The sequence below is a fragment of the Lipotes vexillifer genome, unplaced genomic scaffold (genome assembly GCF_000442215.2).
Source record: "Lipotes vexillifer unplaced genomic scaffold, Lipotes_vexillifer_v1.1 scaffold469, whole genome shotgun sequence".
Classification (NCBI taxonomy): domain Eukaryota; kingdom Metazoa; phylum Chordata; class Mammalia; order Artiodactyla; family Lipotidae; genus Lipotes; species Lipotes vexillifer.
In genome coordinates, this window is record NW_006788006.1 from 4,171,044 (window position 1) to 4,190,112 (window position 19,069).

At 54.8% G+C, this 19,069-nt stretch overlaps 1 protein-coding gene across 1 annotated transcript in view; it reads right to left on the reverse strand.

The window, feature by feature from the left end:
* The window catches only part of ATP13A1 (ATPase 13A1), a 15,970-nt gene extending 999 nt beyond the window's left edge, over window positions 1–14,971 (reverse strand). The window contains exons 1-23 of the mRNA XM_007461098.1: window positions 14,548–14,971; window positions 12,167–12,256; window positions 11,881–12,071; window positions 10,357–10,429; window positions 10,013–10,168; window positions 9,839–9,908; window positions 9,654–9,760; window positions 9,018–9,147; window positions 8,838–8,893; window positions 8,137–8,263; window positions 7,909–8,046; window positions 7,709–7,829; window positions 7,196–7,353; window positions 6,708–6,883; window positions 6,524–6,634; window positions 5,289–5,414; window positions 4,319–4,427; window positions 2,668–2,867; window positions 2,491–2,587; window positions 1,629–1,789; window positions 1,444–1,558; window positions 1,160–1,356; window positions 169–311 (exon numbers count right to left, since the gene is read on the reverse strand). Of these exons, the coding sequence (XP_007461160.1) occupies window positions 169–311; window positions 1,160–1,356; window positions 1,444–1,558; window positions 1,629–1,789; window positions 2,491–2,587; window positions 2,668–2,867; window positions 4,319–4,427; window positions 5,289–5,414; window positions 6,524–6,634; window positions 6,708–6,883; window positions 7,196–7,353; window positions 7,709–7,829; window positions 7,909–8,046; window positions 8,137–8,263; window positions 8,838–8,893; window positions 9,018–9,147; window positions 9,654–9,760; window positions 9,839–9,908; window positions 10,013–10,168; window positions 10,357–10,429; window positions 11,881–12,071; window positions 12,167–12,256; window positions 14,548–14,949 (3,254 nt within the window). The 5' untranslated portion in view covers window positions 14,950–14,971. The remainder of the gene's footprint in view (window positions 1–168; window positions 312–1,159; window positions 1,357–1,443; window positions 1,559–1,628; window positions 1,790–2,490; window positions 2,588–2,667; window positions 2,868–4,318; window positions 4,428–5,288; window positions 5,415–6,523; window positions 6,635–6,707; window positions 6,884–7,195; window positions 7,354–7,708; window positions 7,830–7,908; window positions 8,047–8,136; window positions 8,264–8,837; window positions 8,894–9,017; window positions 9,148–9,653; window positions 9,761–9,838; window positions 9,909–10,012; window positions 10,169–10,356; window positions 10,430–11,880; window positions 12,072–12,166; window positions 12,257–14,547) is intronic.
* Between the last annotated feature and the right edge of the window lie 4,098 nt (window positions 14,972–19,069).

The window sequence follows — 19,069 nt, forward strand, 5'->3', positions numbered from 1 at the left end:
ATCCCTGCTGCTCCCCGCGGGACCAGGACTCTGCCTGGTGGACTCTGCTGGCCTGGCACTGGTCACCCCAGGCCAACGTCTGCATGTTTCTCCTGCCACCCCCCAACCGCAGGGATGCTGCCTCCTCTGGGAGCACCCTGTCCACCCTCAGGCTGGGAGTGCACTCACTTCTCAGGGCTCCGGGCCTGGGCCTCGCTGTACAGGTAGACGAGACTCACGAAGTGCACGCAGAACTGGAGCATGACAGTGAGGACGGTGTATAAGTTGAAGATGTTGGGCAGGGGCCGCTCTCGGGAGAGGGTCTTGAGGGGCTGCAGGGGCAGAGTGGGGGTCAGGGCCCAGGCTCACCCTGGGGTCACCCACCTACCCTGCTTCCTGGCAGGCCTTGTGCAGAGAGTGGTCACCAAATTCTGGGGTTTACAGGTCAGCACTAGTCCCCAGAGCCTTGTCCGCCCTGATCCCCTCAGTCCAGATGCCACCCCCGCCTTGCTCAATGCCCAGCCACAGGGGTCTTAAGATCCACCCCGCCCCCACTCTAGAATAAACTTAAAGCCCTCCCTGTTGCTCATGGGGCATGTAATGATAAACCCAGACCACCTCCCACCCCCTCTGGCCACCAGGGCCTCCTTGCATCAGCCCATGACCATCTGCGGCCTTTGTGCCTAGTTCCTCGCTGCTTCTCTTGTTCTTTATGCGTTGGCCTCAATGTCGGCATTACGCAGACCTCCCTGACCGACCCTGAGGCCATTCCCCACAGGCTGTGTGACCTACTTGGTGTTTTTCTCAGCACTGCATACTGAGTGCTCTTGATAATCGTTTTCCCACCTGTCTCAATGGTGTGGCCCACCTGAGACCCCAGCCTGTGGACAGTGCTGGGCCTGAGCGGCGGCACTCTGAAGAGCCTCAGTGGGCACCCGCCCTGCCCCCTGATCCCCATCTGTAACTTGGGGATGAGAGTTCCCATCCCAAGGGCTGCTGTGAGGATGTAACAGACATGTGGTGGCACCTTTAATAGCCTGCCCTGGCTGGCCCAAGCATCGCCAGCCATCAATCCGAGAAGCCTCCCAGCACCTCTGGGGCAAGAACCATGGCTTAGAGAAGCAGAGGGCACCCTTGGGCTGGGGCGGGAGCCCCTGCTTCGCTCAGGGTCCTGGCCCACCTTGGAGCGGGAGATGAAGAGGAAACAGCCAGCCAGGAGCAGCCCCTGCAGTGTGGCCTGGAAGTCACTGAACTTGACACCCTCCAAGTATAGGACACTCTGGCTGTAGGCCAGGATGAGGGCATTGAGCGCCAAGATCTTGAACATCTGCAGTGTGGTCACCAGCGTGCAGCGGCCCTGCTTGATCACGTGGCAAACTGCGGGGGAGGGCAGGCGTGGGCGTGGGTGCCAGGCAGAATGGGCCTAGGGATGGGGTAGGGGAGGATCACGGCAGCAGGACTCACTGCACTGGATGGAAGAGAGTTTGGAGGTGAAGGGCGCAGCGATGCTGGCATCCCCCAGCTTCACGATGGGCATGCTCTCGTCCTCGAGGTCCCGAAGCACCTGACTCAGGCGGTCCTATGAGGCAGGTAGCAAGGGGTGAGACCTGACAACAAGGGGGTGCTGGTGCCCCCCTTCTGAGACTCACCCGCTGGGAGGCCAGCTGCTCCTCAGAGGGTGGGAGCCCCGACCTCTGCTTGGCTGCCCTGGAGGTGGCCCTAACTCCACTGTTGCTCAGGACGGGGCTGTCCCGGGGCCGTCGCCGCCGCTCGATGATCCGCTCAGGGGCATTGGCCAGGAGGGCCACACCTGGTGGGAGTTTGTGTCAGAAGCCAGAGGGAGCCTGCCACCCCGGCACAGAGCATGGGGTGTTTGCTCAACACAGCTAATCCTGGGGCCAAACCTCCCCATTTTACCTGATCACTCACCCCAAGGAGCGCCTCAGAGAGCATCTATCTTACTTTCTACAAACTATTTAAGGACAACAAAAAAACAATACCCAAATAAAGTATATAACGCTATGTAGGTCAAAACTAACTGATTTCCAAAGAAGTTTATTGCCAAGAATCATAATGATGTAAATGATGTGTCATAAACATCGTTGTTGATAAACCAAATGAATATTTGAAAAGCACTGAAACTAGGTTAAATTGGTCTTTAAACATCAACTTGACATCTATGTTGTGTTGACACAGATCCGAGGCTATAAACTCTCCCTGGCCTCTGGCCTTGGCCCTTGGAGCCCATACAGTGCCTGGGGGCCTGAGAAAACCAAGTCATGTCTGCCCCATGGAGCTGCCCTGGACCCTCACCAGAGGTTCCTGGTGGTCCCCGCCACACTCTTCCTCAGACACTTGTATCTCTTCCTGGCCTTGGAGCCCTTCAGATCCCCAATTCCACCAGTCCCTGCCCCATCCCTTCACTACCGCTTCCTCACAGAACTTGCTCAGTGGTGCGTCCCTGATGGTAAGCCGGTGTTGGCAGAACAGCCCCCAACCCCAGGGGCTTACCGACATCAGCGTGCTTCAGGGCACCCACGTCGTTGGTGCCATCCCCACACATGAGGGTCACGTAGCCCAGCTCCTTCAGGCTGGTGATGACAAACTCCTGTTTGGGGAGAGACGGACTGGGTGAGGGCTGTGCGCCCTCCCCAGGGCCCCACCTGCCCTCCGCCACCCTGTACCCACCTTCTGTTTGGGGGCCACTCGGGCGAACACTTGCACGTGTGGGATGAGGCGAAGCAGCAGCTGGGGGTCCTCAGACTGCAGGTGGGCCAGGCCATCGCCCGTGAGGCACAGTGCGTGATCCAGGGCCAGTGCCTTGGGGGAGCCCTGGGCCAGGGGCAGCATGATGCTGCCGTCGATGGAATGCCACTCACACGGTCGACCTGCAGGGCCCCACGTATGCAGTCCTAGTCTCTCCTCTCTGGAGCACCTTCTTAGCCCCCACCCCAGGTCCATACCAACCTGTACCCCAGACACTAGGCACCCCACAGAGACCGTGCACAGAAACCTCCAATACAAAGGATCTGAAAATCCAGGGCCTAAGCTACTGGCCTGAGATCATGTGATGGGCCAGATTCAAACCCAGGCAGCCTGACCTCAGACGCGCCCCCCGCTCCCCCCAACCCTGGGGGCCTGCCTGAAACTCTGCTCTCCTAGGGCCAGGGCACCCCGAATCACTTCCTCAGGCCAGACACTGCTTGCTATCCACTTCCCCTTTCTAGCTGGTTGGTCTAGGTATGGGTGTTGAGCACCGAGGACAGCTGAGGGCAGCCCACCAGCCTTCTCAGCACTGGGCAGCTGGCCCTGAGCTGTCAGAGCTTGAACCTGGCTCCTGTTGCGGCTGTTCTGTTAGAGCAGCTTCACTTGCTCATCAACAGTCTTGGCAGCCACCTCTGGGCCACCTGCCTACCATCCCCAGGCTCTGGAAGAGCCCAGTGCCTGGGACTGGGACAGAGACCTGGGCTCAACAGCACAGACGGAGAGGAGGGCTGGGAGGTGCTGGAAGCCCTCTTGGCCGGGCCATACCAGCACCCTCTTCTGGCCTGCAGCCCAGTGACATCACTGGTGCATGTTGCTCCCAAGCCAGGCCCTGCACCGGGTGCTGTCCTGCGGTATCTGACAGACTCCACCCCACCAGCCAGAGGTGCTGGGGCTGGATTCGTCCCTTGATTTTTCTGATTCACAGGCACCACTGGCAACCAATTTGGTTACTCAGGAGAGGCCAGAGACCATGAGTTCTGGAATCAGGACATCTGAGTTCAAATCCTTAGTCACAGTGTTTCCCAATGATCCAGGTGGATGGATTCACTTCTCTGCCTCCTTGTCTACAGAGCAGGGGCCCCAACAGCTGACCTGGTTGGCTTCCTCCTATGTGGTGTGGGAATGGCAAGCCCTCCCATGTGGGGCAAAGAGTCTATCGAATGCAAACCAAGCCCTCGGCCCCAGGTTCTGGCCACACCAATCATGAGCACCAGCAGTCCCGGTGCCTGAGGGGAGCACTCGCCACGCACAGGCAGCCAGCCAGGCCCAAGGTGGGTGGGAGGCTATGAAACGTGGGCTGGTGTGACAACAACCAGCCACCTTAAGATCGTAAGGTGTTGCTGGCCCCAGAGCCGGTGACCGCCTGCATGCTGCCGCACAGGTCGGGTGTGGAGCTCCCCGGCCAGACAGCCCAAGTGTGCGCACGGGGCAGGGCTGTGATCCGCAGGCCTGTGTCACGGGTACTGGATGACACTGGGCGTGCTCACTCAGGCCTGGCACAGAGGTGAGCCACCAGGCGGGAGCTGTTCTTGGACTCAAGGTCCCCCCAACCCACGACCACATGGGGCCTCACCTTTCTCCGTGGGAGGCTGCAGGATCAGCGTGTGAGCCTTTTCAATGAAGTGCAGCTCCTGAGCCACATGGCAGGCAGTGAGCGGGTTGTCACCTGTGATCATGACCACCTGGGGAGAGGGCAGAGGCTCAGTGGAGCAGGGCTCAGGGCATCAGAACTCCAGCCTGGAGACCTGGGGGCCAAGTTCCTTCTGAGGACAGCCATAGAGGAAGCGCTTGGCCCCCTAATGGGGACTAGGCTTTCCAAGAGCCTCAACCTGCCTCACCTGGTGGAGTTTTCTGCGAATGATATGTGTATGTGTGTTTTTCTGAGAACACCCATAGCCTTTATTTGCAACACAAACTAAGAGCCAGCCCTTGGTGTGGACCCTCTTGACTTGGTAGATGCTCCAGGCAGGAGACTGGGGGTGGTATGACACAAGCTCTAGCCTTCTGGCTTAGAGCCTGGTGATGGCAAGATGGGCCTTGACTGCTGAGGCCGGGTGAGGACTAATCATGTCACTACCCTCTGACACTGCCAGGTTTGCCTCCCACACCCTAAACTGAGTCCTGAACTAGAATACACAAACCACCAAGACTGACAGAGGAAAGCCACAGGGACACACACAGCCTGTCTGGGTGTTGTCTCCACATCCTCCAACCCAGCCTCAGCTTTTTCCTAAGATGGGGCGGAGTGGGGGGAATAGCCCTCATCTCCCAGCGATGCTGGGGGCCTGAGAAAGTAATGTGAGAAGGATGGGCACAGATTGAGTCCCAGAGCATCCTCAGGCATGAGGGATGGCATGAGCATCCAAGCCATGGTGGAGCTCAACCAAAAGCCATGGAACCTTTGCTTCCAAGACCCAGATACCCACCGCTGAATGCCCCACTGAGGATGGAACTGTCCTCTACTCTCATATCCCCCTCTCTGTAAGGAGTAGACAAGACTGCCCACCCATGGGGCCTGGTGGGGAGGGGTCCAGTGGCTGTACCCGATGGGAGGCGTTCTGGATCTCGCGGATCACGGCCTTGGAGTCAGCCTTGAGTGGGCAGGAGACCACAATGAAGCCGACGAACTTCAGGCTGCACTCCAGGGCCTCCCGCTTGAGCTCCCGGGCCTGTGGATGGACACAGCAGTGCTCTCATGACTTGTCTCTCCCCCTCCCCCATTTCCCAAGCTCTGACAACACGCTGGGTGGGGAGAGGTCAGAGAAGGCCCCGTCCTTGCAGGAAGGACACTGGAGGGTCAGAAGGTGAGAGGCGTAGGGAGGGTGAGAGGCGCCCTGGTGGTAGAGGGGCTCAGCAGTGGCTGGGTGGCCCTGGCCCCCCAGTGTGCCTCTACCCGCTACCATGGACAACAGCGTGACACAAAGTCCCTGTATTTCATCTTCTAGGACAGGAAAGTTGGGACTCTCCTTTGATAACCACTGAGCAAGAGCTCACGCTCTCTATCTCGTATCAGAAACTAAAAGATCTCTGCCCTCATGGAGCTTGCCTTCTACTGGAGAAGACATGTAATAAAGAAAGTCACAGGAATCAGAGCACTGAGTATCACGAGAGATGAAGCCAGGGGAATGGGGCAGAGAGGGTCGTGGGGTGGCACAGAGCCGGGTGGCTCTGAAAGGTCTGTGACTAGGCTCAGGAACGGGCCTTGAACGAGGCTCTGAACAGAGGTGTGACCTGGTGTGCATTCTGGAAGGATCTCATGGCCACCGGGTGCAAGCAGATGAAAGCCACTTGGATGAGGGCCAAGGTGGAAGCAGGTAAAGGAGCAGCATTGGTACTGGAGGTGGGAGGACAGCCTACAGCCAATGGGATGTGGGGGGTGACCGAGGGCTGGGGATACCCCAAGATCATGCAGTGACCAGGTGGTTGGGCAAGGCAGGGGTGGAGCTGGGCTGGAGATAGGGAACCCAAGGTGCCCCAGGGTGTTCCCCAAGGGGGTGTGAGAGAACCCGTGGATGTGAAGATAGGAGGTGAGACCTGGGTGTGCTCTCTAGGGAGCAGCCCTGGGTTCTGGGGTGGGATGGGGTCCGTGGGGAATGGGGCATGCAGGGGAGAAGAAAGTGAGGACTGAGTGCCACCTGGGGCCTCCAAAGGTAGAGACCAGGGAGGAGGAAGATGAAATTGTGCCCATTTCACAGGGGAAATGGGCCACAGGGGACAGAAGGTGATGTGGACAAGGGGCTGGTAGGTGCCGGGGGGGGGGCGTGGGTTGGGCCCTTACCTGCTGGTGAGTGAGGTGCCCCAGCTCCTTATACCCCAGCGCCAGGACACGGGCTCCTTCCCGGGAAATCTCCGTGTGGATGTGGTGGTAGTCAGGTGGGCACTGGGCGAACTGCAGGGAACGCAGGGGGATGTCACCAACCGCCCCGCACCCCGCTCCCCACCCTGGGCCGGGGCTGGCTCACCATGGAGTGCAGGGTTTCAGGGGCCCCCTTCACAGCCGCGATGTAGCAGAGATCGGTGGAGCCAAGCTTCTCGTAGGAGGCGAGCACGGACATTCGCTTTAGGGCACTGGCAAAATGAAAGCGCTGGTGAATTTTCAGCCCCTGAGTTTTAATACTTCGGGGGAATACTTTCTCATCTGGAAACAAATAAGTACGAGTCCTCAGGGCCTTCGCTCCAAAGAGGCAGCCAAGCCCCCACCTGCCCCCTTCGTGCCCTCCCTCCCTCCATCCCCTTCCTTCCCCCACCTCCACACCCGGGGCCTGCAGGAACTCCTGGCTCTGGGAGGGGTCCGAGCTGGGAGATCTGGGTATGGAGGACCCTGCCCCAGGTCAGAGGTGAGCCTGTGCCCACGCACCTGCCTGAGTTGAACTCACAGGTGCCTGAGAGGCACACCCTGTCTGCCCGGGGATGTAAGAGCTGCGGTGTGGCCGAGGCTCCAGCTCCTCACCTTTGGTCAGTGTCCAGTCTACGGCCGTCAGCATGGCTTTCTCAAGCGGGTCACCCACAAGGGTGCCGTCATCCAGCTGCATGAGGGAATGGCATGAGGCCAGAGCCCGGTGTGTTTCTATGGGGATGTTGGACACAGGGGTCACCTCCTTCCCATCTCTGCAAGGAGGAAGAATAGCTGGTTACCAGGGTGGAGGTGACTGGGTAGAGGGACACCCTGGGAATTGCTGGTCACAGTGGGGGGCCGCAGGGTGTTGTCTTGGTCCCTACGACACCTGCACGTGTCTCATGAATGCCCCCAGAGGTCACGTGGCTGCTTGGAGCTCAAGCTGAGCCCCCTGCCACTGTCACTCACACTGAAGAATGCTTGGGGGGGCCCCCTAAGAATGGACCTCTGTGGTAGGGCCTGTGACAGGCCCTCACTTCGAAGGCTTGGGCTGGGCAGCTGTCTGTCCCTTGAGCTCCCAGAACGCTCCCGGCTCGGTGCCTCGCGATCCAGACTCCCCACGCTCACCGGAGCCCGGCCACACCGCGCACCACCAGGCTGTCGCTGGTCAAGGTCCCTGTCTTGTCAAAGCAGCACACCTCCACCTTGCCGGCGAAGGGGATCCGGAAGGGCTCCGTGCAGTACATGTCTGGGTGGTGGGAGCCAGTGTCAGGGGTGCTGCCAGGCCCCAGCCCACTCAGCACACTGTTCCTGCCCCAGAGACTCACAGAGCTTGGCCAGAGCAATGAGGGAAGTGTTGACGGCCAGAGACAGCTCAATGGGCAGCTCGGGGGGCACGACAGAAGTGAGGATCAGCGTGCATTCCAGAAATAGCTTGTAGCGGTTCCGGCTGGGGTCCTTGGTACCTGTGAAGACAGGGCCTGCCAGCCTGGGGGCCACGGGCGCGGGGTCCAGCAGATGGTGGGGGGGCGGGGGGGAGTGGTCACGGTGCTTACCTTCGATCCATACGTAGGCGGCTGCCGCAATGGCAAAGACCAGGAGGAAGAGGATGAAGATGAAGGTCTCCAGGTTGTTCGCTGTCACCCTCTTGACCCCAAAGAGGATCGTGCGCAGCAGCTTGCCCTAGAGGGACGGAGGGACAGAGATCTTCCCTGGGAGGGTGGCGGCCTTTCCTGCCTAAAAGCACCAGGGCCAGGTTCTCTCTGCTGCTGGGGAGTGCCTGCCTGGGCTGACTGAGCGCCACAGCTGACAACACAGCTGTTCCAGGAACTGCACAGCTATGCGGGTGGCTGCAACTCAGCCAACAGCTACAGTTACGGAGACCAGTGACTGAAGACTAGGGGTCAGGGAAGGAAGCGGCTGAGATTGGGGCATAGGGATGAATTTTCTGAAAGGAGATCTGACCATCATCTCTACCAAGGAATCCTCACGCCACTTTAGTGAAAAGTTTATGGCCCAGACTGTGATTCCCAAGTGTGCGGGACTAAAATCAGTCTACTGTCTGTGAGGCAGAACCTCAGCCGGGGAAAGCAGGCCTAGTCTGGGGCTTGTCTCAGCACTCTGGCCCCCAGCCCAGTACCTGGTATCAGAGTGAGCCTATGGGGTGGATGTTCTGGGGTCTGAAAGAGTTGCCATCTCAGCTGTCCACCATACGCCCCAGGGACCACCCTCCTCAGAACTGGGCAAGGTGCCACACCTGGGATGTGTTGAATCCGGTCCTCAGGACATAGGCCACACACCCACTGTCCACCGCTGGGGAGAAAAAGAACCAGCGTCATTCATGTCTGCTCATCCCGACTCTCTCAGAGCCAAACAGACTTTGAGGGTCTGGGGGTGGCAGGGCTAGGACAACCCCAGACACCCCTGAGGCACCTACGCTTCAGGCCTGTGGTGGCTTTCTGGGGAGGGATGTGCTGCACCACCTTGGTGCCCCCGAAGATGACATGGAGCCGGGAGTCGGCCTGGAGGTCCAGTACTCGGTTGGGGCTGAGGTCTTCGATGGGTTCCTGGGGACGACAGTAAAGTCAATGGCTAGTCCCACCTTGGCCTCCTTCTCCATCCCCAGGCTGGAGAGCCAGACCCTGGGGCTGGGAGGAACCTGCCTGACCCTCACAGCGCTCCCCATCCAAGCCGGCGCACCTCACAGGGGTGGGGGCTCCACCCTGTTCCACCTTCAGGTGCAGCATACACTCCCTGTAACCCTGTACCCGGCCTCACCCCGGATTCACAGCTTCCCGGTTTCTCTCATCCCACCTCATCCTGAGATCCCAAGGTGCCTGACACCCCATCGATGCTCCTGGCCTCTCATCTCCTTCCCTCTCCTCATCACCACCTGGCTCCCCAGGGCACTAACCTGCCAGGAAACCCAGGATCTCCATCCAGATGCTATGCCTCCTCCAGTCTCCTGGCACAGCCACCAGCCCTTCCCTGGCCTGTTTCCTCCTCAATGGATGGGACAGTGACGCGCCTGAGTAGACTGAGGACCCCCCTCCCTCCACTCCTGACCCAGCACCTTCATCTGGGGCACCGACTCCCCAGTGAGCATAGCCTCGTCCACGATGCAGCGGCCCCGCAACAGCAGCACGTCACATGGCACCAGGTTCTCCTGTGGGGAGCGGCCTGCAGGGCAGGGGCAGGAGGGTTGGACAGAGCCTGAGGCCTGGGCTCCCACCGGGAAGGAGCAGAACTGGGCCTCACCGATTGAGACGATGTCCCCGGGAACAATCTCATTGCTGGCAACGGGCCTCCACTTTCGGCTCCGGTAGACCTGGGAGGGGGTGGGGTTCAGTCAGCTCTGGGGATGTGCCCATGCCTCGCCCACCCCAAGACCACAGGGACCGTCCTACCCACCCATAATGCTACTGGCCATACCTGGATCATGTGGGGCTTGTTGCCCATCTTCCGGATCTCTGACATGTTCCGCATCTGCTGCTGCACCAGGGAGGCTTCGAAGGCCACCAGCATGGAGAGTGTGAAGACACTGTAGTACCAGTACTCGTCCAGACACCAGAGTCCCACGCAGAACACCTATGGGACACGGGCCTGTCTGTTTCTGGGAACGCGGGGAGAATGCCTCCGGAGGACTGGATGGCATACGAGGGCCGTTGTGCCTACAGGCTCTGACCACGAGGACAGGGAGAGGTTTTCACGTCTGGAGGTGGACCGTGAAAGCCCGAAGGAACAGGGTGGGGAGAGGACCAGAGCTGCTGCTTTACCTGGAACACAAAGAAGGGCGCCGTGGCTCTCTCCTTGAACAGCTCTGAGAAGTCAGGCACCACCATCTCGGCCCTGAAAGAGACCAGATGCCACGCCCTGTTCCTGGTGGGAAGCCCCAGGGGCCCCACCCCTGACACCTCCACTTCGGGGCACGGATGGCCTCCCTGGGCAACTAGGGGCCCTGGTGAGCTTCCAGACATTGGGATGCTCAACTATGGCTCTCCTTGACCATGTGGCACTGAAGCAGGTGCGCTGACTGCCCCCAGCCCTCTGCTCTGCAGAACCCAGATGAAGCTTCTGAATCAGCACTGGGCTCTTCAGGCAGCCGCCCCCCTGAGCAGGGCTGGTGCAAGACGAGAACCTATCATCTGGGTGGGTGACAAGGCAAGGGGAGAGGAATGGCTGACCGTGGGACGGGAGCCCTGAAGCTGCACAGAGGAGGCCCGGCAGCTAGGTGCTGTGGAGTCCCCTGGGGCCTGAAATACAGTGCCTGAGCCCCACCCCACTATGGAGAGGGGGAGCCTGAGCTGGGATGTTCCAAAGACTCCCTAAATAAAAGCTCTGGAATTTGAGAAGCAGGGCCGAAAAGTGTGCTCTACAGCGCTCTGTGTGGTGGCCCTGTCTGGCCATGGGACCAGCCAGGTCCGCTATGGCCGTCCTTGTTTTACCCTGCAGAACTGGAGTGATATCCAGGACATGGGATTTGAGAAAAAGAAATTGCACAGTGGCTGCATTGCAATAAAAACTGAGCCCCACCCTGGACTGTGTAGGGTACCTTTGCGTAAGCGAGGATGGTGTGAAAGTGGACATCCCAGGCTGCCACCATGGCTGACCTGGCTTGGGCAGGGGAGGATCAGTAAACCTTCCTACTAGATCTCTGGTTGCAGTAATGTATTTGTAATTTTTTGAAAAGCAACTAGGTCAAGAAATAATTTCCTAGAGATTCTGAGCGTTTCTGAGTCAAGGACAATTATCACCATGGCCAGGATGGGGGCTCTGAAGCCCAGCTCTGACCCCTCCCAGCTCCTGTCAACACTGGTGGTTTTGGTGAAGGTTAAAGGAAAAAGCGCTGACAGAGCATCTGCATTCCACCTGGTACAAACAAGAGCTTTCCTGCTCAACACCGTCTTTTTTTTATCACCACTCATAAAGTACTGGGATGTGTGTAAGAAAAATGACAAAAATTTACATTTATGGAAGAAATTTAAAATAAAGCAGAGAACACAAGTTACAAACACAAGACAAGGATGAACAGCCCTGGGCCAGGCTCCAAGCTGTGGGCCCTCCAGGGGGTTCCTATCAGCAGGCAAGTTTGAGGGAGACTAGACTAGAACACGTTTCTCAGAGGGTGCCTGCCATGTCCACCTGGGACGTTTTGTTGAAAAGGTGGATTCCTCCAAACCACAGGGCATATACAAGCGGGGAAGGAGCCACTAGCTGGCATAGAGACCCGGGCTGGTGCCCACAGGCAGAGGCCCAGTCCTGTCTCAGCAGGGGCGATGCATGGGGACGCTGAGATTCACCTGTTGCTCCCAAACTTTTTCTCGGCTGCACGGATCTCCGAGTCCTCCTGGAACCCTCTGTTGCTCTGGTAGAATGAGAACAGGTTTCCCACAGGAAAGGCCACGGGGAGGAAACGCTTCTTCTCCAGAGCATCGTAGGAATACTTGATCTTCTGGAATTCGAAGGACAGCACCTCCTGGCCATCTTCGCCCTGTGGGAGGTGTGTCTGTGGCAGAGGTCCCTGATCTGGGAATGTCAGGGCCTGGGGATCCCATCCAAGCTCATACTGGAGCAGGTGGTCCCTACCTCATCACGGTGCAGGGCTACGAGCTCAGTGGAGCCGTTGTTGGGAGTCGGCACCACCTTCACGAAGGTTGCTTTGCTGCGGTCGAACTCCTGTGAGAGGCAAAATGCTGCCACTGAGCCCTTCTCAAGCCCCAGCTCCACGGCTTCCACTGGGGAGGTCACGGGTGCCGCAGCTCTGTGGACATGCTCTGGAACATGCCACTGGGCTCTGGGTGCTGACTGGCCACTCCCCAGTCTGTCACTGGGACAAGGGACAGCACTTCACTGGGCCTCTGGTCCCGCCCATATTATAAAGCCAGGGTCATGAACAGCGCCCAGCGCACAGAGCTCTGCTGACGAAGATGAACACTCAAACAGGAAGAATGCTGCCCGGCATGAGGTACACTCTCCGTCCCTGTGAGCCAAGGCCTGTTACAGCCCACCTCGCCTGCTGCTCCCCCTCTGCCCCCCGGCCCCATTATTGTTTTCGCTGTGTCCTCGAGTGACAAGGGATGATGAGGCTCATCCTTGCCTCAGCTAAGGGCACATGCTGTTTTCTCTGCCTGGAATGCATGGTCACACAGCTGGCTTCAGGCCTGTGCTCAAATGTCACCTTCTCAGGACGCTGCCCCTGGATGCTCCATCTAAAGATCCCTCACAAAATCCTTATCCTGGTTTTCTCTCTTTAGCATCGACTGCTGAGTTCCATCTCCCCCACTAACACCATGAAAACAATGTGTTTTGTCTGTTTTGTTCTTTCTCCAGCACCTAAGACAGGGAGACACTGAATGGAACTGCATTGGCACTCCCTGAATCCTGTGAGCTGCATCCATCCCACCTCTGCTCCACCAGAACCTGTGTTGCCATGTTTTTTTGTTTTTTTTGTGGGGGGGGGGTTGGGGTACATGGCGGTGACCCTGAGAAACAAGGCCCTGCCTCTCCAGAAGTTCACAGGCCCCAAAGCAGGCAAAAATAACAACAAAAGACAAAACTATGAACTCAGGAAATGCTATGGTAGAAAAGTGCAAAGCACTACATACGGCCAGCCACACGCCGGGTGCTTTGCAGAGTTCATCTGTTTCTTCTTACAATGGCACCCTGAGGTAGGTGTTACAGTTCTCACTTTACACAAGGGGAAACTGAAACCCAGAGAGGAGAAGCACCCCTGTCTGAGATCTGTGATGCAAACCCAGATCTGCCTGTGCTAACCCCACAGCTGCTTAGTTCTTTCTTCTCCATCCCTGGAGAGAAAGTTAATAGTCACACTTTTTAGCTGCAGGCCAAGAGGCAGCTGGAAGTTTGGGGGTGTTACCCCCCAACTTCCCTCCATTCTTTTGTCCCTCACTGGGGTCCTGCATTGTACTGACTTGAAGCCACCAACCCCAGAAGTTTGAGAAGTTTGAGTCTCTCCCCTGGGATAAGAGAGATTTCATTTTCTCAAAAGAGAAAGAGAATTCAGTCCACACTTAGAGTCAAAGAAGGGTGAGGGAGGGTGGTGGTGTGGTTTCTCTTTCTCTTTCTGCAGCCCTGGGTGCTGTTCCTTTTTTCTCTTCTTTTAACAAACCTGTGTGGGATCAGAGGGGAGGCTGACCTCAGTGCCCATGGCTCCATAACCTGCTGGTGTCATCCAAGGCCGGCCCAGAGGGCAGTGGCATAGTCACTGATATCATTTGCTAACCCAGGGCAGCTCTCATTCATCCAGATCTCACGACTAAGGGTCACATGCACTACCTTGCTGTTGTATTCTGAGGGCATCATTACCATCACCTCACCATTACCTCTTTACCATCATCCTTGCAGACAGACATAAAGAGACTCCAAGCAGCTAAGTCACTTGCTCACAAACACCCACTGCTCCTCTTAAACGCTGCAATTAACTGCATTTCAAGCTCATTTTGGTCGTCATGGGGTGGACGTGGGGGGCTCTGAGCACTGGCCATCAGGACTGATGCTCAGTTCTCAAAGCAAGCTCCACAGACAGGGAAACCCATCCCACAGGTCTAACCTCACACTACGAACAACAAGGTAGGAGACAGACAACAAAGAAGGTAGGACCGTTTCCAGGAGAAACAACCGAGTACTCGCTAGTATGGGAGCTAGTAAATGGTGACATATGCCGGTCCCTGCGCTAAGCTTTTTACAAGTATTACCTTATCGAATCTAAATGACCACACCAGAGAGGAATGCCAAAGAAGGGAAGTAACCTACGCCAGGGTTACACAGCCAAGTCAGAAGCGGGGCCAGAATTTAGCTAGCGCAAAAGGGTGGAGGGCGCCTCTAGGGACCCGGCTCCAGCAGATGCGGAGGCCCCGGGTGGGATGGGGACGGACACAAACTCAGTAGCTGGGATCCGCGGTGAGGCCGGACCATGCCGAGGGTCGGTCTCGGGTGCGCACACTTACCGGGGTGCAGGTGAGCGCGCAGTGCGCGTGCACGGACCAATGCCCCGAGAGGACGGTGAGCGCGTGCGCGAGGCAGATGGTGGCGAGCACAAGCAGCGCGGCCTCGGGGATCTGCGTCCAGCTGCTGCCCCAGCCCCAGCAGCCGGCAGCCGCGGCACCTAGCCAGGCTGGGTAGAGCAGCCCCACGAACGGCAGCACCGTGAGGCGCCGCAGCAGCGCCAGCCGCCGGTACGGCCACACGGCCGCTACCAGCTCGTCGCCGCTCTCTATGAGCGCCGGCCCGGCAGCAAGGAGTGTGCGCGGCAGCGGCCTGGGCTTGGGCTGCCCGGCGGGCTGGGCCCCGCAAGGCCGAGCCCCGCAAGGCACCGCATTGCCCACCGCTGCCGCCGCCGTTGCCGCCATGTTTCCCAGCGCCGCTCTCGCTTCAGGGCAGAGGCTACGGCTCACTTCCGATGTTGTACTTCCGGTAAACCCTGGGCGCCGCCATGGCAGCCAGGAGTGAGAAAAGCCAGGGCAATGTAGGGGTCTGGGTCCGGAAGTGGCTACTCAGGGCACCGCCATGATAGGCTGTGGCCGGAAGGATAGTCAGGGCGCCGCCATGACACAGAGGGCTTGAAAGGGCGCTTTGCCACGCCGGACTGAGACCGGAAAAGACGAGGCAAGGCGGGTTGGGCGCCACCATGACAACCTACATCAGAAGAGAACAGTCCTCCTCGGAGACTGCACTGTCTGGGCCACGAGGGGCGGAGCCTGGACACTGCGGAGGTGGGGCCAAAGAAGCACCAGTGTTCAGGGGGTGGGATTTATCAGAGGGCGGGCCTTGTGCGCGTGCGGGTGGGGTGGAGGTGGGGTGAGGTTTCCCTACCTCCGGGCCTGGGTAGGGCTCGGGGCTGGTGGGCTTCGAGAGTTTAGACAGGACACAGCCACACCTGACAGGAGGCGTCATGTAATAGATAATAATTACACACCCACGGAGTTAATACTTTAACGTAAGAATATGAAAAATTGGTGTTTACTTACTGTTTATTATTTACTTTCCTGTTACATAAATGCTGTTGTTTCAACAAAACCACAATAGGACTAATTGACAGTGGCAATTAGTATTTCAGTACTTAGTATTACTACTAATAGAAAACACATCCAACAATATGTTTGAGAAAAATGTGCATGATATGTTTATAATGTTTCTGTCCTCTGATACAGCAGTATTTGAACTTTTAAAACTCTTTACTGGACATTAAATTTGTAGGTTATATTGTTGCATATTCTTAAGATTCTTGAGGTATATACATGTAAGACTGCAAAAGGAGAACATAAATGCAATAGGACTTAGATAATATTCTATGTTTAATAAAAATAACGTGACATTTCTTTCTGTCCCATTTTAGACAGTAGGATATTTTTACTTTCAGTTTTCTTTTCCAAAAATACTTCTTTGAATGGACTGCAACCTTTAGAACATCTTTCTCTTTTATGTGATGATAAAACTAACACAAAGATGACATCACGTTGACTTGCTTCCCTGCTCCTAGCGGGCCCACAATTACTCTGATTCTCTCTCTCTTTTTTAAAATTTATTTATTTATTGGCCGCATCCTGCGGCTTGAGGGATCTTAGTTCCCTGACCAGGAATTGAACTCAGGCATGGAGTCCTAAGCACTGGACTGCCAGGGAACTCCCTACTCTGATTATTGGTGTCATTCCAATGTGAAGACATCAAGGTAAATAGCCTCCCACCTAAAGCCTTTCAGCATGGATTTTACTAACTAGCAACAACAAGCTTTTTGACTTGTAGGGATTCGTATCTAGCTCTCCAAAACAGGTTTGTTTTGTAGACCAACTATTTGTCAATCAGGTCTTTGCATCTATAAATTTATATGCTGCTATCGGTGTCCAAGATGTTTTCATTTTTGAACATTCCTGAAGCACATTCCAATGTTAACTTATCATCATAAGTTAAAGCTCCCTTGCTCAGGGAGAATGGTTTTAAAGCATTAAGTTGTGAAATCACAGTTGGATTCCAAATAGTTACATGTTTAGGAAAGAAACAGAATGTCCCATTTAATTTGCCCCTTCCTGGTGACATTTTGAATTCCAAAGCAGTCTTATTTCAAAAATTGAGTCATTGTTTTTCTGTACGAGTTTTTGTCACAACTGTCTCCATAGTGTTTTCTTTTCCAGAATATCATATAGTTGGAATCATGCAATATGTAGCCCTTTCAGGCTGGCTTCTTCACTTAGTGCTGCATTTAAGGTTCCTCAATGTCTTTTCATGGCTTGATAGCTCATTTCTTCTTAGCACTGAATAATATTCCATTATCCAGAGGTACTGCAGTTTATCCATTCCCCTACTCAAGGACATCTTGGTTGCTTCCAAGTTTTGCCAATTATGAATAAAGTTGCGTACACGTCCATGTACAGGTTTTTTAAATGGCAACATGGTGACATACATTTCTTTTTTTCTTCCTTTCTTTCAAGTGTTCCAGCTTTATTGAGACATGATAGACATACAACATTGTGTAAGTTTAAGGTGTACAACATGATTTGATACACATATATATTGCAAAATGATTACCACAATAAGTTAGTTAACACCTCCATCACCTCACATAGTTACCTGTGTGTGTGTGTATGTGGTGAGAACATTTAAGATCTACTCTCTTAGCAACTTTCAAGTATAGAGTACAGTATTGTTAACTATAGTCACGATGCTGTATGTTACCTTCCCAGAACATATGCATCTTGTATCTGGAAGTTTGTACCCTTTGGCCAACATCTCTCCATTTCTCCCACCCCTCAGTCCTGGCAATCACCATTCTACTCTCTATGAGTTCCATGTTTTTAGGTTCCACATATAAATCATGTGATCATGCAGTATTTGTCTTTCTCTGTCTGACTCTTTCACTTACCATAATACCCTCAAGGTCCATCCATGTTTTCTCAAATGGCAGGATTTCCTTCTTTTTTTATGGCTGAGTAATGTGTATGTATATATCACATTTTACTGATATATGTATTTGTAATATATATGTGTTATAAATATATACAGATATATTTATAATATGTATATATCTCACACTTTCTTTATCCGTATATTGGTCAATGAACACTTTGGTTGTTTCCATGTCTTGCCTATTGTGAATAATGCTGCAATGCACATGGGAGTGCAGATATCTCTGAGATACTGATTTCATTTCCTTAGAGACAGTGATTTCTTTTGCTTTGGATATATACCCAGAAGTATGATTGCTGGATCATATGGTAGCTCTATTTTTAATTCTTTGAGGGAACTCCATGCTGTTTTCCATAGTGGCTGCACCAGTTTACATTCCCACCAATAGTGCACAATTTCCTCCACATCCTCACCAGCCTTTGATATCTCTTGTCTCTCTCTCTTTTTTTTTTTTCTCTGTACGCGGGCCTCTCACTGTTGTGGCCTCTCCCGTTGCAGAGCACAGGCTCTGGATGCGCAGGCTCAGCAGCCGTGGCTCACGGGCCCAGCCGCTCCGCGGCATGTGGGATCTTCCCGGACCGGGGCATGAACCTGTGTCACCTGCATCGGCAGGCGGACTCTCAACCACTGCGCCACCAGGGAAGCCCTCTCTTGTCTTTTTGGTAATAGCCATTCTAGGGGTGAGGTGATAACTCATTATGGTTTTGATTTGCATTTCGCTGATAATTAGTAATGTTGAACACCTTTTCATGTACCTGTTGGCCATTTATATGACTTTGCAAAAATGTCTGTTCAGGTCTTCAGCTCATTTTTTTTTAAGATGCTAGTTATTTTTTTTAAAATTAATCGTTTATTTTTTGGCTGCATTGGATCTTCGTTGCTGCTCACGGGCTTTCTCTAGTTGCAGCAAGCGGGGGCGACTCTTCGTTGCGGTGCACAGACTTCTCATTGTGGTGGCTTCTCTTGTTGCGGAACACGGGCTCTAGGTGCACAGGCTTCAGTAGTTGTGGCACGTGGGCTCAGTAGTTGTGGCTCACAGTCTCAGTAGTTGTGGCGCACGGCCTTAGTTGCTCCGCGTCATGTGGGATCTTCCCCGACCAGGGCTCGAACCCATGTGCCCTGCATTGGCAGGCAGATTCTTAACCACTGCGCCACCAGGGAAGTCCTATTTTTTTTCCTGTTGTTTTTCTAATCTCTATTTCATTTATTTCTCCTCTGATCTTTGTTATTTCCTTCCTTCTGCTGACTTTGCACTTAGTTTGTTCTTCTTTTTCTAATTCCTTGAGGTGAAAAGTTAGGTCATTTATTTGAGATTTTTTTAAAATGTAGGCACTTATAGCTATATTAGTGCCTGACATTAAGCCTTTGATTGTCAAGGCATCCATTTCAAAAGACATCCATCTTGAATAAACATCTTGGCAGCTGTATGACACAACTACTAGCAAAATAATCAGATAAGGAATTAGGCCACCCCCTACCCATGAAGGTCCCTCTTTCAGAAAGCCCTGGGTAACCTGGATAACTGACCATTTGAGTGATCCTGCTTCTCCCTTCCTATGCCCTAATTCC